Raw genomic sequence first — 14,062 nt, 5'->3', positions numbered from 1 at the left:
AATCTGGGGATCGGTTTATATGGACCGATTTCGACCAATTTTTGCATGGGTGTTTGAGGCCATATATTAACACCACGTACCAAATATCAACTGAATCAGATGAATTTTGGCCTTCCAAGAGGCTGTGGAGGTCAAATCTGGTGATCGGTTTATATGGGGCTATATATAATAATTATGCACCGATGTGGACCAATTTTTGCATGGTCATTAGAGACCATATACTTACACCATGTACCAAATTTCAGCCGAATCCGATGAAATTTGCTTCTCTTTGAGGATCCGCGAGCCAAATCGGGGGATCGGTTTATATGGGGGCTACATATAATTGTTGACCGATGTGGACCAATTTTTGCGTGGTTGTTAAAGACCATATACTAAAACCATGTACCAAATTTCAGCCGGATCGGATGAAATTTGCTTCTCTTAGAGGCTCCGCAAGCCAAATCGGGGGATAGGTTTATATGGGGGCTATATATAATTATGTACCGATATGGACCAATTCTCGCATGGTTATTAGAGACCATATACTAACACCATGTACCAAATTTCAGCCTGATCGAATGAAATTTGCTTCTCTTAGAGGGTCTGCAAGCCAAATTTGGGGGTCCGTTTATATGGGGGCTATACGTAAAAGTGGACCGATATGGCCCATTTGCAATACCATCTGACCTACATCAATAACAACTACTTGTGCCAAGTTTCAAGTCGATAGCTTGTTTCGTTCGGAAGTTAGCGTGATTTCAACAGACGGACGGACGGACATGCTCAGATCGACTCAGAATTTCACCACGACCCAGAATATATATACTTTATGGGGTCTTAGAGCAATATTGCGATGTGTTACAAACGGAATGACAAAGTTAATATACCCTCATCCTATGGTGGAGGGTATAAAAAATGATACAAGTAAATAAAATTTCCAAAAGGATATTCATAAAAAAACAACGAAAGGGTACTCTACTCTTTAATTGTGGATGTTTCTCTCTTCATCGGTACACGCGAAAAATAATTCTTTCCTCCTAAACGAAATTTTAGACAAACAAATATAGTTACAATCAAATTGTTTACAAATAAACAATTTGATTGTAGTAGAGCATAGAGAATAAATATATTTTTACCCTACACAATTTTTTACCAACATTCCTTTTATTTCTGTTAAAAATAATTATACTACAATTTGTAGGTTTTTGAGTTTTCATTTCAATTTTGGTTCCAGTTTACACAGAAGCAGGGTTGTGGAGTCGAGTCAATTTTGCTCGACACCGATTCCAGCCTCGACTCCGGAGTCGACTCCAGGTGGTGTACCTAAATCTCATTTTAACAGTATTCCAATTGTAATTTTAAGGTGTAGTGTTCCAAAAATAGACCGATATAAGTATTCTATTTTGCCATATGTGTTTTTATATGTCCTAAAGAACCCTAATTTTACATTTTGATACGACTCGACGACAAATCTTAGCATTTTAGGGATGTAAAGAACTCTACATTTTAATGACAGGCCAATAAATTAAAATACGACACAAGACTATATAGAGACCATCAAAATATGTGTAGATAACAAGAATCTCCAGAATTTTTATAAATATCTCCAGAGATTTATAAAAACGAAAAATAATTAGGCTTCCAGATGTTTAAGAAGTAAAATCCTGGTATTAATCTATATAGGCATTTTATAAAAAATAAAAACAGATGACAGGAATAGCTGGACAGTTACGAATATTGTTTCTATAGAAATAAAATGGTGAAATATCGATTTATAAATGGTCTATCAGTTATGGACATTAGATGCCATTAATTTAATGTAAAGAATTTCGAGTGACTTTGATGAAGGAAACATTCTCCCAAAAGACCGGCTCAGGTGGCACGTTGGCAGAGGTTTAATTTAAAATTACAGCTTCTAAGGATATCGGGTGTGTATGGAGATTTCTCAAGTAATTATCTCCATATACAAAATCTGGGACGACGGGAAATTTCCGCATTTATTTATGGATCTCAAATAACTCTACATTCAAAATTTCTGGCAAACCTTAGACTGGGAAAAAGTTCTTAAAACAAATCGGAAAATGGGTTTATATGTAGGTGCTATATCACAAAATTGTCCGGAATGACCCATTTTCGAACTCAACATGCCTGCCAAAAAAGTTTAGAACGTTAGGTTCTACTGCTATACATAAGCGTAGGAAGGCCTCTGGGGAGGGGGCTTAGACCCCCCCCAGAAAAATTTTAGCCCCCCCCAGAATTTGAAAACCTATTTACGATTTTACATTTTTATAAAAATTAAACAAGTATATACTCGTACAACGCACAAAGTTCCACTAAACACTTTCATGCACAATCGAATTACTTGGGTTGTGGTAGAAGTCTGATCTTTATGAAATAAAGCTGTGGTTGAACTTATGATTTAGTTGAATAAAAAATAGTAATTGATATTAAAACTATTCTTTCATAAATTAATATCTTATCTGCAAAAAAGCGTCGCCAAAAAGAAGTGAAAATGTTCTTTTTGGGTCTGGAAGTGGTACAAAATTGGCGGAGAAGCGATGAATGTGATATGAACTTGTCATAGAACGAATGTCCACCGTTTCAACAACCGTTGCAATGAATTTGCATCACTTCTTAAGGTGTGATCCGAATTCAGTGTTTTGAATGTGAATTAAAAATTTTGTGATAAATAATTTTTATACTTTTTTATGATTTTGAATGCATTCTAATGCTTGTTTGAAACGTTTTCCCTCGAATATTTTCAAATATTATCGATTTTTCTATAATGGATTTAGCATTTTTGTGGCAAAATTTGAATAATTTGTACCATTTTATTTATTCTTACTCTTTTTTAAACTATTGGAAAAAAGAAAACAAAAAATTACGCATTAAAATATAAAAAATGAAGTAAAAAAACTTCCTGTGTAGTTAAAATAGTTAACTTCCTTGTGAAGACATTTTTGGAAGTGCTTTTAAAATTGTGCCTTTAGAACAACTCCCAATTTTTTGCTGGGAAAAGTGTGGAACTACCCTACGGGAAATGGATCAACCACAGAACGGGTACAGGACTAGTCCCTGGTGTGTATGGACCAGTCCCAGTTCTGCTCAAAACGTATGGAAGGGACCGTCCACTTTAACATGGGTTTGTCATTGATGGAGTAAACTTACATTTTAGGACGCGTCTTGGACTCATCCCAAAGGACACGTCCTGGGACAATTTAGCAGGAGCAACCTATAAACAGGTCCTCAGGAACCAGTCTCGGACAAACTCTTAGAAATCTCTTTCAATTTGGGCTCCTAATCGAACCCGAAATGAAAAAAAAAACTTTTGAAATATGTCGATCAAAAGGTTATTCGGATAATTTTATTTCACTAAATGTGAAAATTGCAACTAACTGGAGCACAGGTACCAGTTCTGTGATAGGTCCGTCACTGGCAATTTGCACCAATTCCCCCGTAGGGTACTTTTAGTTGCTTTATTATAAATTGATTGTCGAGTTATTTTGATGTCTATTTTTTATTCAATTTTATGAAATAAAACATTAGTTGAACCTATAAGTTCAGTCTATAAAGTTTTAGCTAGGGGGGCTATAGACCCCCCCCCCCCTAGGAAAATTGTCTAGCTACGCTAATGCTGCTATATTACCTTAAAATTGTACCCTTATCAAGAGTACATATAGGGTCAAAAATCGATATTTTAATATGTTAAAAATGGACAATACAATTGATTAATTCATCCCATATTCTAGTAAAACCTACACTCAAAAAAAGTGAACTCTCTATTTCACTAAAGCCAATTTAACTTTCGTTTAGTTCATTGAATTATTATGTTTGGAGAAAGTTTCCTTTTCTCTAATAATTTTTTGTGTACGGTGGTTAAATTAACTAAAACCGTGGAAACAAATATACACAAATGAAGGATAAAGATTAACTAAATTCGTGTCTTCCAAAAAATAGTTCAATATTTCTTTAAATTTGTAAATTTTACTACAAATGCGTTCATCATGAACTTCGTATGTCACTAAAGACATTCTTGCAATTTTGAACTCCAATTTTTTCCTTCAAACTACAAAATTTTCTTTAACAAGTGAAAAAAATTAATTATGTCTAATAAATTTTCTTGAATTTGTCGAAAAATATTTACTTATTTTTATGACATCGGCGTGATGCCAGCGTTTGTTCTACTGTCTAGTTTAAATTTTCAAAAAATATTCAAAATTTTCTAAAATTAACCGAAATATTTCTTCCTGGTGGGTTCACTGTTTTTTCAGTGTACTTTTTATATCACCGTGAAATTTCACAATATAAATACACTTTGAATGGCCTGAAATCCATTAATTCGTTTTTCGTTGTTCGATTAAAAACCCTAATGGAATCTAATTTGTCGAAATATTTCTTTAGTTACAAAGATAGGAAGTGTTTTTCAAAGATTGTTTCGCCGTAGTCGGAGTCGAGCAAAATTTCTACGACTCTGGCTCCGACTCCAGCAAAATCTTCAGACTCCGACTCCAAGACTCCGACTCCGGCTCCGACTCCACAGCCCTGCACAGAAGAACTATAGATTTTCCCGAAAGTTTTAAATGTAACAAACTTTAAGACGTAAGAATTTGTTTCTAGTTGCATCTTAAAAGATACAGTGCGCGTTTCAGGGTTAACATCACACCCAGAAAAAAGTGCCTTCGAAACTAAAGGAAAAAATTTTCATCAATATAGTTTATACATTTTATTTCCATCAAGGTAAATTTTTGTGAAAAATAATAAAATTTACTCGTTTCAGTAAAACAATCCTAAACTGTAAGCAGTTAGGAATAGTTCATTAACTAGAATAAGGCATGGAATTTTACTCATACTATTTTCTTTGCTGGGTATAAGAATTTACTACTGAAAAAGAAAAATTTATTCACCGATAACAAAGCATTCGTAAAAATAAACAAAAACCGAACTAAAACCTCAAAATTAGTAAAATTTCTTATAAAATGATAATTGCGACTTCCTTTATAATAGAAAGTTTTTCATACATACGAACAACACTTGGCATAGAAAAATATTTTAGTTCATTCGTACTAAGAAGTATGCAATCCTTTCAAAACTTAAGGAAACACACTTGTTAGAATATAGGAAATTTTCCTAAATTTCTATTGTCTACCTGTAATCGATACCTGTCATCGTAATCGATGTGTTTGCGCGTGGGTGTAATCGATATGTTTGCGCGTCGGTTGTTTTTTCTAGTTGGAATCGCGTTGTTTTGGTATACGGAGAGATTGTTAAAAAATAATATGGTAAAATAATATAATAAATAACAAATAAAATATATAAAATATTTGTTATTTTAAATTAGTGAGAACAATTTTCGTTTTTAAAAATAAATCTATCAATGTTCGTGATAGTGTATAAAGGAAGAAAACACCAGCAGAATAACAACCCTTTCATTTGTTTTCATTTTGGTAATATGCAGTGACGCTATCCTTTTGGAACAAACATGTTTTATGATTTTTTTATATTTGTAGGTATTGAAATTGTAAAAGGAGGACAAAATCGTTAGGCAGCAACTTATTAAAAGTGAAAAGTACAAGAAGAAGAAAAAGTGCGTTTTACAGTTGATAATATCGCACGGAAATTGGAAATAGTGGAATAATAAACTAATATTTCAAAGAGATTCGATGCTGTTGATTCTTAATAAATATATTCAATATATTAATAAAACATGTCTTTTATTGAAGATAAAGTTGCTTATAGAAATAAATAAAATTGTATTTAAAAACGAAGGAAACAGTTCTAATTATGAAGTAAAAGTTTTACCACAAATGTGTAAGATTTGTCCAAATGAATGAAAAAATTTCAATAAAATCATTCCATATATGAATTCAAATTAGTTAAATTTTTTCATTCTGTAGTATAGTGGTACATAAATATAGGAAAATGTTAACTAATATATTGAATACATTATTCCTAATTTCTACGAAAATCACATCGTTCAAACAAATAAAAATGGCTTTGGCGCTATACGAAGTTCAACTTTCTTCACAATGAGTTCATTTTAACTTAAAGAAGGGGTCACTTTTTTCTGGGTGCAGTTTTACCGTTGTGTCACTTTAGTAGCAAATGTGTGACTTTTTTAATCGGTGATACTTTTATGCTACCTTCTTGTTGTGCCACTATAATGTGTTTGTGTTTTTACTAATTTGCGCCACTTTTTGTCATACTGTGCCACATTCACTTATACTGTAATATATTTTAAACATTTCGATCGCAAATAAACTTAAGATTTTAGATATGATTAGATTCTTAACAAATAATCGATTTCACGAGTCGAATAATATATTTGCGAGCAATTTTTCTTTCTTTATCATAATAATATCAGTGTATACATTTACCGCATAAAAGTAGGCTTGAAAATTTTTATGTTGTAGATTTTCAATTAAATGGAGTTAAGATCTAATTTAAAAAAAAAAGTTATTTCACTACGCCTGTATAAAACACTGATATAAATGCGTGCCACTTTTTTAAAATGCGTGTGCCTCCTTCTATGGCCTGTGACACTTTCAAGAAATTCTCAACGGTAACAGTGAGTAACATAAGTCCCAAACATATTATACCAGTTTATGAACATTTTATGCTTACACTTAAAAACAATGTGCTAAAAATTTGAGTTACAATTATATAAAATTTTTATACCGAAACGTATGAAAAACGGTCTGTTTCTTCCTTGTACACATTCGAACTGCAAGCCAGGTCATACATAGTTGGAAAGTATTTATTATAGGAGATCTAGGGCCTACATTTCTAGCAGACATATTTTCGACGTTATTATATCCTAAATACATAATAGTTTAAAGTCAAAATATACTACATCGAATAACTTATCTCTCATAATTGTAATGGTTTTCATATTTATTTTATTTTTTTTTTTTTTTTCAAAATTGAAAACTAAACATATTCATGTATCTCCCTGTTTTTTGTTTCCTTCCAAACTATCACAAGATAACAGACAGCATACGATCCTCAAATCCCGTATGTGGTACAGATGGACGAACTTATAATACTGAATGCCAACTGAGAAAGAGATCTTGTCGTACAGATAATCCACATCTACAAGTTGCATACCGCGGACACTGTAAAAGTAAGTACGAATTTATGGAACTTATTATCAATATCTACAATTCCATTCAATAGGGTTTGTTTCAAATAAGAATTAATTTGTAGAGCTGACATTGAGAATATGCTGATTGTTCGGAAACCCTTGGCACTTTTCTTTCTAACTTTTCTAAAATATATGCTAAATTGATACAGCCTTCATATGTCGCCGACAATGAAAGCTGTTTTGCTTTGTAGTAAAGATAAACAAGTATATACGGCCGTAAGTTCGACCAGGCCGAAGCTTATGTACCCTCCACCATGGATTGCGTAGAAACTTCTACTAAAGACGGTCATCCACAATTAAATTACTTGGGTTGCGGTAACACTTGCCGATGGCAATGTATCTTAAAACTTCCTAACACCGTCTTCTAAATTGCAAGGTAGTCCATACGGGATATATATTAAACTAAAAAAGGCCGATTAAATACGTATATAATTAAGTTTGAAAAAAAATCTATAGAAATAAAATTTTGATAAAAGTTTCTACAGAATAAAATTTTATTTCTATATTTTATATTTTTTATTTCTATATAATTTATATATTTATATATTTTATATATTTTTTATTTCTATATAATTTAAAAACGATTTCATTAATTTTAAAGAAGTTTTATGAATTATTAAAGCCCAGTTGACCTCTGTCAAATAAACTTTTCTTTCATGGAAAGACACCAAGTTTTAAGTTAAATTACTTAATTACACAGACAAAATGGCGACATTGTAAGTTTGCCGACTTTTGTACAAATAAAAATATTTTGTAGCCGATAAATGCAGCAAAATTATCATTCGTATTTTAAGAACGTGAAATCGTTGGCCCCACGATAATAGTTGTTTCAGTGAAACCAGGAGTGGACTGAAAACGTCTTGCCTGTAGTTAGTGGTATTAATGTCACTACACTGAAAAAACAGTGAACCCACCAGGAAGAAAACTTTCGGTTAATTTTAGAAAATTTTGAATATTTGTAGAAAATTTTAACTAAACAGTATTACAAACGTTGGCATCACGCCGATGTCATAAAAACAAGTACATATTTTTCGACAAATTCAAGAAAATTTATTAGACATAACTAAGTTTTTTCACATGTTAAAGAAAAATTTGTAGTTTGAAGGAAAAACTTGGTGTTCAAAATTGCAAGAATGTCTTTAGTGACATACGAAGTTCATGATGGACGCATTTTTGGTAAAATTTACAAATTTAAAGAAATGCTGAACTATTTTCTGGAAGACATGAATTTAGTTCATCTTTATGCTTCATTGGAGTATATTTTTTTCCTCGGGTTTAGTTTATTTAACTAACGTACACAAAAAATTATTAGAGTAAAGAAAATTTTCTCTAAACATAATAATTCCATGAACTAAAATTAAGTTAAATTGGCTTTAGTGAAATAGAGAGTTCACTTTTTTTTGAGTGTACTTCCCCATATATTGTGATGAGCATTTGCATCACATCCCATAATGAGTTTTGTCTTTGTTTTCAATTACTCTTTAACCAAGATTTTAACGTCACATGGAGGCATCTTCCAATCTTACTCGTAAACGCATCAACTCAAAATCTTTGGAAACTTTCAAGTTTTTTTGAGTACATAGACCAAATAAAATTGTCTTATTCCCAAAAATAATATTTTGTTATTTACATATTTTTAAGCAATTAACAAAATAGGTAAATAATAGTATTATACACAAAATACAATGTAATAATTTTATGAATTGGGATCATCCACCTCTCTGGCAGAAAATTTGTTCTAAATTTAAGAAATATCAATGTTTTGTTTAACACAGTGAATCATAAATAGATTTTAAATATCTAGTACATCGAAGACGCACTTCTCCACTACAAAGTTGGTTTTCGTTGTCCAAAAGTCGATACACTTTTCAAAGAAATCGTTTTGTCCTTATAGTTAAGTGATTCGACTTAAGAATGGGTATCATAACATGACAAAAAATCTTGTTCGACTAAGGACAACTTGGTTTTAACAATTCAGAAAAATTCTTTAAAATTATTCATTGTCTTCAATTTTGTTGACTTTTTGTATCTTGACTACAAAGCAAACAAGCGTTTAAAAAATAGGAAATGTTTCTCAGCACTTTATTTTATAGTTTTTTTTTTTACTTGAAACATAGCATATGTTCTACTTAAAGTCAAGATTGAATTTTGAAATTTAAGTTGTCGTTGATAGTACATGAAGAAAAAAATTTAAATGAGAATTTTGTATCCTTACTTCAATTCTACACGCACAGAAAAAACATGTTTGGACATGGTTGCCGCATCGATTTAATGCATATCTATAGCAAATAATTGTTGCGAAACCATGTATTTTGTCTTTGTGAAAATAATTTTCTAGCCGAGAAAAATGTATACTGGCAGTAAGCATTTAAATGGTTCTCAAATGCCGCAAACATGTTCTATTATTTAAATGATAAAATTTGAAACCATTATATGGTCGAGAAATTTTTTTGGACTGTTTGCAGAGAAAACAGTTTTTTTATAGGTTACATACAGATATGTCTGGTACCATTACATGGTCATAAAGACCATGTACAACAATGGTCCATGGTAAAGGTATTCAGCTAATATACGTCAAGTTGACCTTATTCAAACAACAGTTTATTTCTTGTAAAGATACTCATTTAAAACGATACGCAAAATGTGGGGCGATGCCTCATAACGTATGTGAACCCAAACCAACATAAACATAAACATTTACCAAAAAACTCATTTTTATACCCTAAACCATAGGGTAAAAAAAAAACTTTGATCTGCAAATAACAATATACCTACCAGAAATATTGATTTTAGACCCCATAAAATATATACCGATCGATTCAGAATCTTCTCCTGAGTTGATCCAGTCGATCCCTTGGTGTCCGTCTGTCTGTTCATATATTTGTTGTTCGCAGGCTTCCGGTCGCAATTATTTTTGATGAAGCTTGGTCCATGGCGTTTTTCCCCCAAGGACGAACGCCATTCAATTTGGAAAACTTTGGATCAAATTTAGATATAGCTCCCATATAAATATATTGCCCGATTTCGAGACGCTTCTTTACTAACCGACCGGTGTCAAATTTGGCACAACATAATATAATTGACTACCAAATTTAATCGAAATCGGTTCAGATTTAGGAATAGCTCCCATATATATGTATCGCCCGATTTTCCCACATTTGACCATAAAACTCTTACTTAATCATAAAACCGATCTTATTCAAAGTTGGCAATTTCTAATCTTCCATAGTACTAACTATTCTTGCAAAGAATCATATAAATCGGTTCAGATTTCGATATAGCTCTCATATATTATAGGTTAGGTGGCAGCCCGAAGTATCAGGCTCACTTAGACTATTCAGTCCATTGTGATACCACATTGGTGAACTTCTCTCTTATCACTGAGTGTTGCCCGATTCGATGTTAAGCTCAATGACAAGGGACCTCCTTTTTATAGCCGAGTCCGAACGGCGTTCCACATTGCAGTGAAACCACTTAGAGAAGCTTTGAAACCCTCAGAAATGTCACCGGCATTACTGAGGTGGGAAAATCCACCGCTGAAAAACTTTTTGGTGTTCGGTCGAAGCAGGAATCGACCCCACGACCTTGTGTATTCAAGGCGGGCATGCTAACCATTGCACCACGGTGGCTCCCATATATATGTATCGTCCGATTTTCCAAAATTTGGCCATGATACACAGAAAAATGAACCCTCTATTTCACTAAAGCCAATTTATTTCAGTTCATGGAATTATTACGTTTGGAGCAAGTTTTCTTTACTCTTTTAATTTTTTTCGTACTTTGTTAAATGAACTAAAAAACGGGAAAATTTATATACAAATGAAGCAAAGAGATTTACTAAATTCGTACTTCTCACAAAATGAGAGAAGTAAGAAATTCTTACAATTTTGAACTCCAAATTTTTCCCTCAAAATACAAAATTTTCTTTAACAAGTGAAAAAAAATAATTATCTACATATATAAAATTCAATCTATGTTTGTTTATTTGTTTGTTTGATTGTTTGTTTGTATGTTCCGAGTTGGCTCCGAAACGGCTGAACCGATTTACTTGAAACTTTCAGAGATTGTAGGGGGCGTTCATGTGGTGAAAATAGGGTACCTCATTTTTTGACACCTGGTCGCGGAGGGGGACCTCCCCTTTGTCGGACTTTTTGAAAATTGGACCAAACTTGACCGATTTGCTTGAAATTTTCATTGAAGGTTGGGGTTGGCATCTAGACAAAGATCCGCTACTTTATATTTTGATATTTGGAGGCGGAGGGGGACCTCCTCTTTGTTCGACTTTTTTTTTAAAGTACAGTGAAAAAACTAAAATTCTCTAAATTATCTGAGATTTACAGAGAACATGCGGTGAGGTTATGGAATTAATATGGGGTACCTGATGATTTCATATGTGGACGGGTAGGGGGACCTCCCCCTTGCACTACTTTTTGAAACTTGGAACAAAATTATGCGATTTGCTTGAAATTTTCATTGAATGTTGGAGTTGGCATCTAGACAAAAATTCGCTACATTATTTTTCGATATTTGCTCGGGGAGGGGGACCACCCCTTTGCCCGACTTGTTTTTTAAGGTACATTGAAAACAAAACTAAATTCCCCCGACTGAAATTTTACGGAAACAATGGGTGAGATTATGCAATTTATATCAAGATCCTGATTTTTTAATAAAAATAAAAGGGCATAGGGAGACATCTGCTTCTCTTAAGTACATACAGAGAAACAATTAAACTTTACCGAGTTACTTGAAATTTACAGAGGACTGGGGAGAGGTTACGATATTAATAGTAGATACTTTATGGTGTTTGTCGATATTGTATCGGGGAAAGTGACGTCCCTTTAAAACAATAGAGCAAAATTTAAACATCTCCGATCTACTGGAAATGTACAGGGAGCGTGAGAGGAGGTGATTAAATTTATACATGATTTTTAAATTAGTATATGATTTTTCGATAACTGGTTGGGAAAGGGGAAAATTGGAATAAACTTTGTCGATTTACTTGGATAGAATTTATAGGGACCATTGAGTAGTTGTGAAATTAATATAGGGTACGTGATAGTCCGATATCAGGTCGGAGTGGAGCGAAGGTGGGGAGAGGGTTCCCTTTTGTCCGTTTTTTTTTTTTTCTTAAATTGAAAGTAGAGGGTTGCCCGTAAATGGGAATTCGGTATATAATTTTATGATTTTTGCACAGGCTTCTACCAGACTTCTTTTTAGTAAAGAACTTAAATTTACATGAAATTGGCAGCCAACGTAGAGGGTGCATCATTTTCCAACATTTTAGCAAATGTTAATGTGGTAACATTTTTTTACTAATTTTGCTTTTTCCGATTTATTGGATGGGAAACAGTAATTCTTTGTATGTTATTATAATATAGTGCTTAATTTTCAGATATGTTGAGGAGAAGGATACCTTTCCTTGACAAACCACACTTAAAATTCACAAGAAATATAGAAGATTGCCCAACTACTTGAATACAGAACATTATTTAAAAAAATTTGGAGGAAAGGGTACACCCTCTCCCCGACATTTTTTAAGACGAACCGTTTTACATATGCATATCCGCCGTATTTGTACCTATAAACGAAAAAAGCAAGTAGTCCGATTTGTTTGAAAGAATTCAAATCTTTTCGAAATTGTTTTCCGCACGAAGGATATGGTTGACGCAAAATGTTCCTACAAATACGCTTCGGAAGGCGCAACGAAGCGGGCCGGGTTACGCTAGTGTCTTATATATTTTCTATTAAGTTAAAATTTTGTAAAAATAATCAAAATTTTCTAACATTAACTAAAATTTTTCTTCCTGGTGGGTTCACTGTTTTTTCAGTGTACTCTTATTAACCAACGTTATAAAAATTTCATATTAAGATGTATTAGCCGATCTTATTCAGACTTACATAAATATATTGCCTGATTTTCACATATTCCACAAATGCTTATGTTGCATATATCATATCAATTATCTATAGTTTCCATTTAAACATGTATCGGATAATCGACTTTAATCGATATGCAGATCTCAAAAATCGGATTCAAATCTATGTTACCATATCCAATTAAACATAACAATTTGTTTCATATTTCTTTTCTTAATAAAATAAAAGACTTATTAAAAAGTAGAAATATAGCATCTATTTAACATTTATAATCCTGCACTGTAATTATAAGATTTTAATCTTGTTGTGTAGGCACTCAATAAAACGATTCATTTCATTCATGAAATTTGAAAACTGTCCCCGTGCATTGGCGTTGACGCATATGTAATTTTCCTTGAAAAGATGAGTGTAATTTCTCATGGTGCCTCAAATGGCGCCAAGGCTTTACATGCCACATCAAATGATAAATTTGGATGTTTATTAGCATTGAAAATTTTTATTTAATTCATTGGAGACATTCGCAAGAAATGGCACGTACCATTGGTCCCATTGATTGCTCTCTCCCTCTTGGCATTTGTATCCTATCTCAGAATTATTCATTTGATCAGAAGCATTTTGTGTGTGTGTGTGTGCGAATCTCACTTCATTTAGAATAAAAATAAAATCAAAATTGTTTAAGTGCAATAATTTCACATACTTCCTTATCTACTCCTTTTTCTCCCATATTTCCCTCTTGCGAATGCAGCCACTTGTAATGGAGTTAAATGCCTGGAAGGATTAACATGTGTTGAGGATCAGTACACGATGCCACATTGCATAGCATGCAAAATCGAATGCCCACTGGATGATTATGATAACGGCAATGATGTCGTGGATGCGACCAGGGCTGTTTGTGGTGCTGATGGCAAAACGTACAAGAGCATGTGCGAGATAAATCGCATAATTTGTAAAATTGGACGATCAATTGGCGTTGCATATCCTGGACCATGTCGAGGTAAGTAAACACAAATTATATAAATGATAGAACAACCGACATTAGCCAACACTATCAAAAAAGCTTGT

The 14,062-nt window shown here is 32.9% G+C and overlaps 1 protein-coding gene across 2 annotated transcripts in view; it reads left to right on the top strand.

Annotated features, from left to right (window-relative positions):
- Fs (Follistatin) overlaps window positions 1-14,062 on the top strand; it is a 223,662-nt gene that overhangs the window by 92,173 nt on the left and 117,427 nt on the right. For both annotated transcript variants that reach the window (XM_075312888.1, XM_075312889.1), the window contains exons 5-6: window positions 6,964-7,102; window positions 13,746-13,994. In XM_075312888.1, the coding sequence (XP_075169003.1) occupies window positions 6,964-7,102; window positions 13,746-13,994 (388 nt within the window). The remainder of the gene's footprint in view (window positions 1-6,963; window positions 7,103-13,745; window positions 13,995-14,062) is intronic.

This window comes from Haematobia irritans, chromosome 5 (genome assembly GCF_050003625.1).
Source record: "Haematobia irritans isolate KBUSLIRL chromosome 5, ASM5000362v1, whole genome shotgun sequence".
NCBI lineage: Eukaryota > Metazoa > Arthropoda > Insecta > Diptera > Muscidae > Haematobia > Haematobia irritans.
The sequence above is the reverse complement of the archived record's forward strand: the minus strand, read 5'-3'. Positions and strand labels throughout refer to the sequence as shown.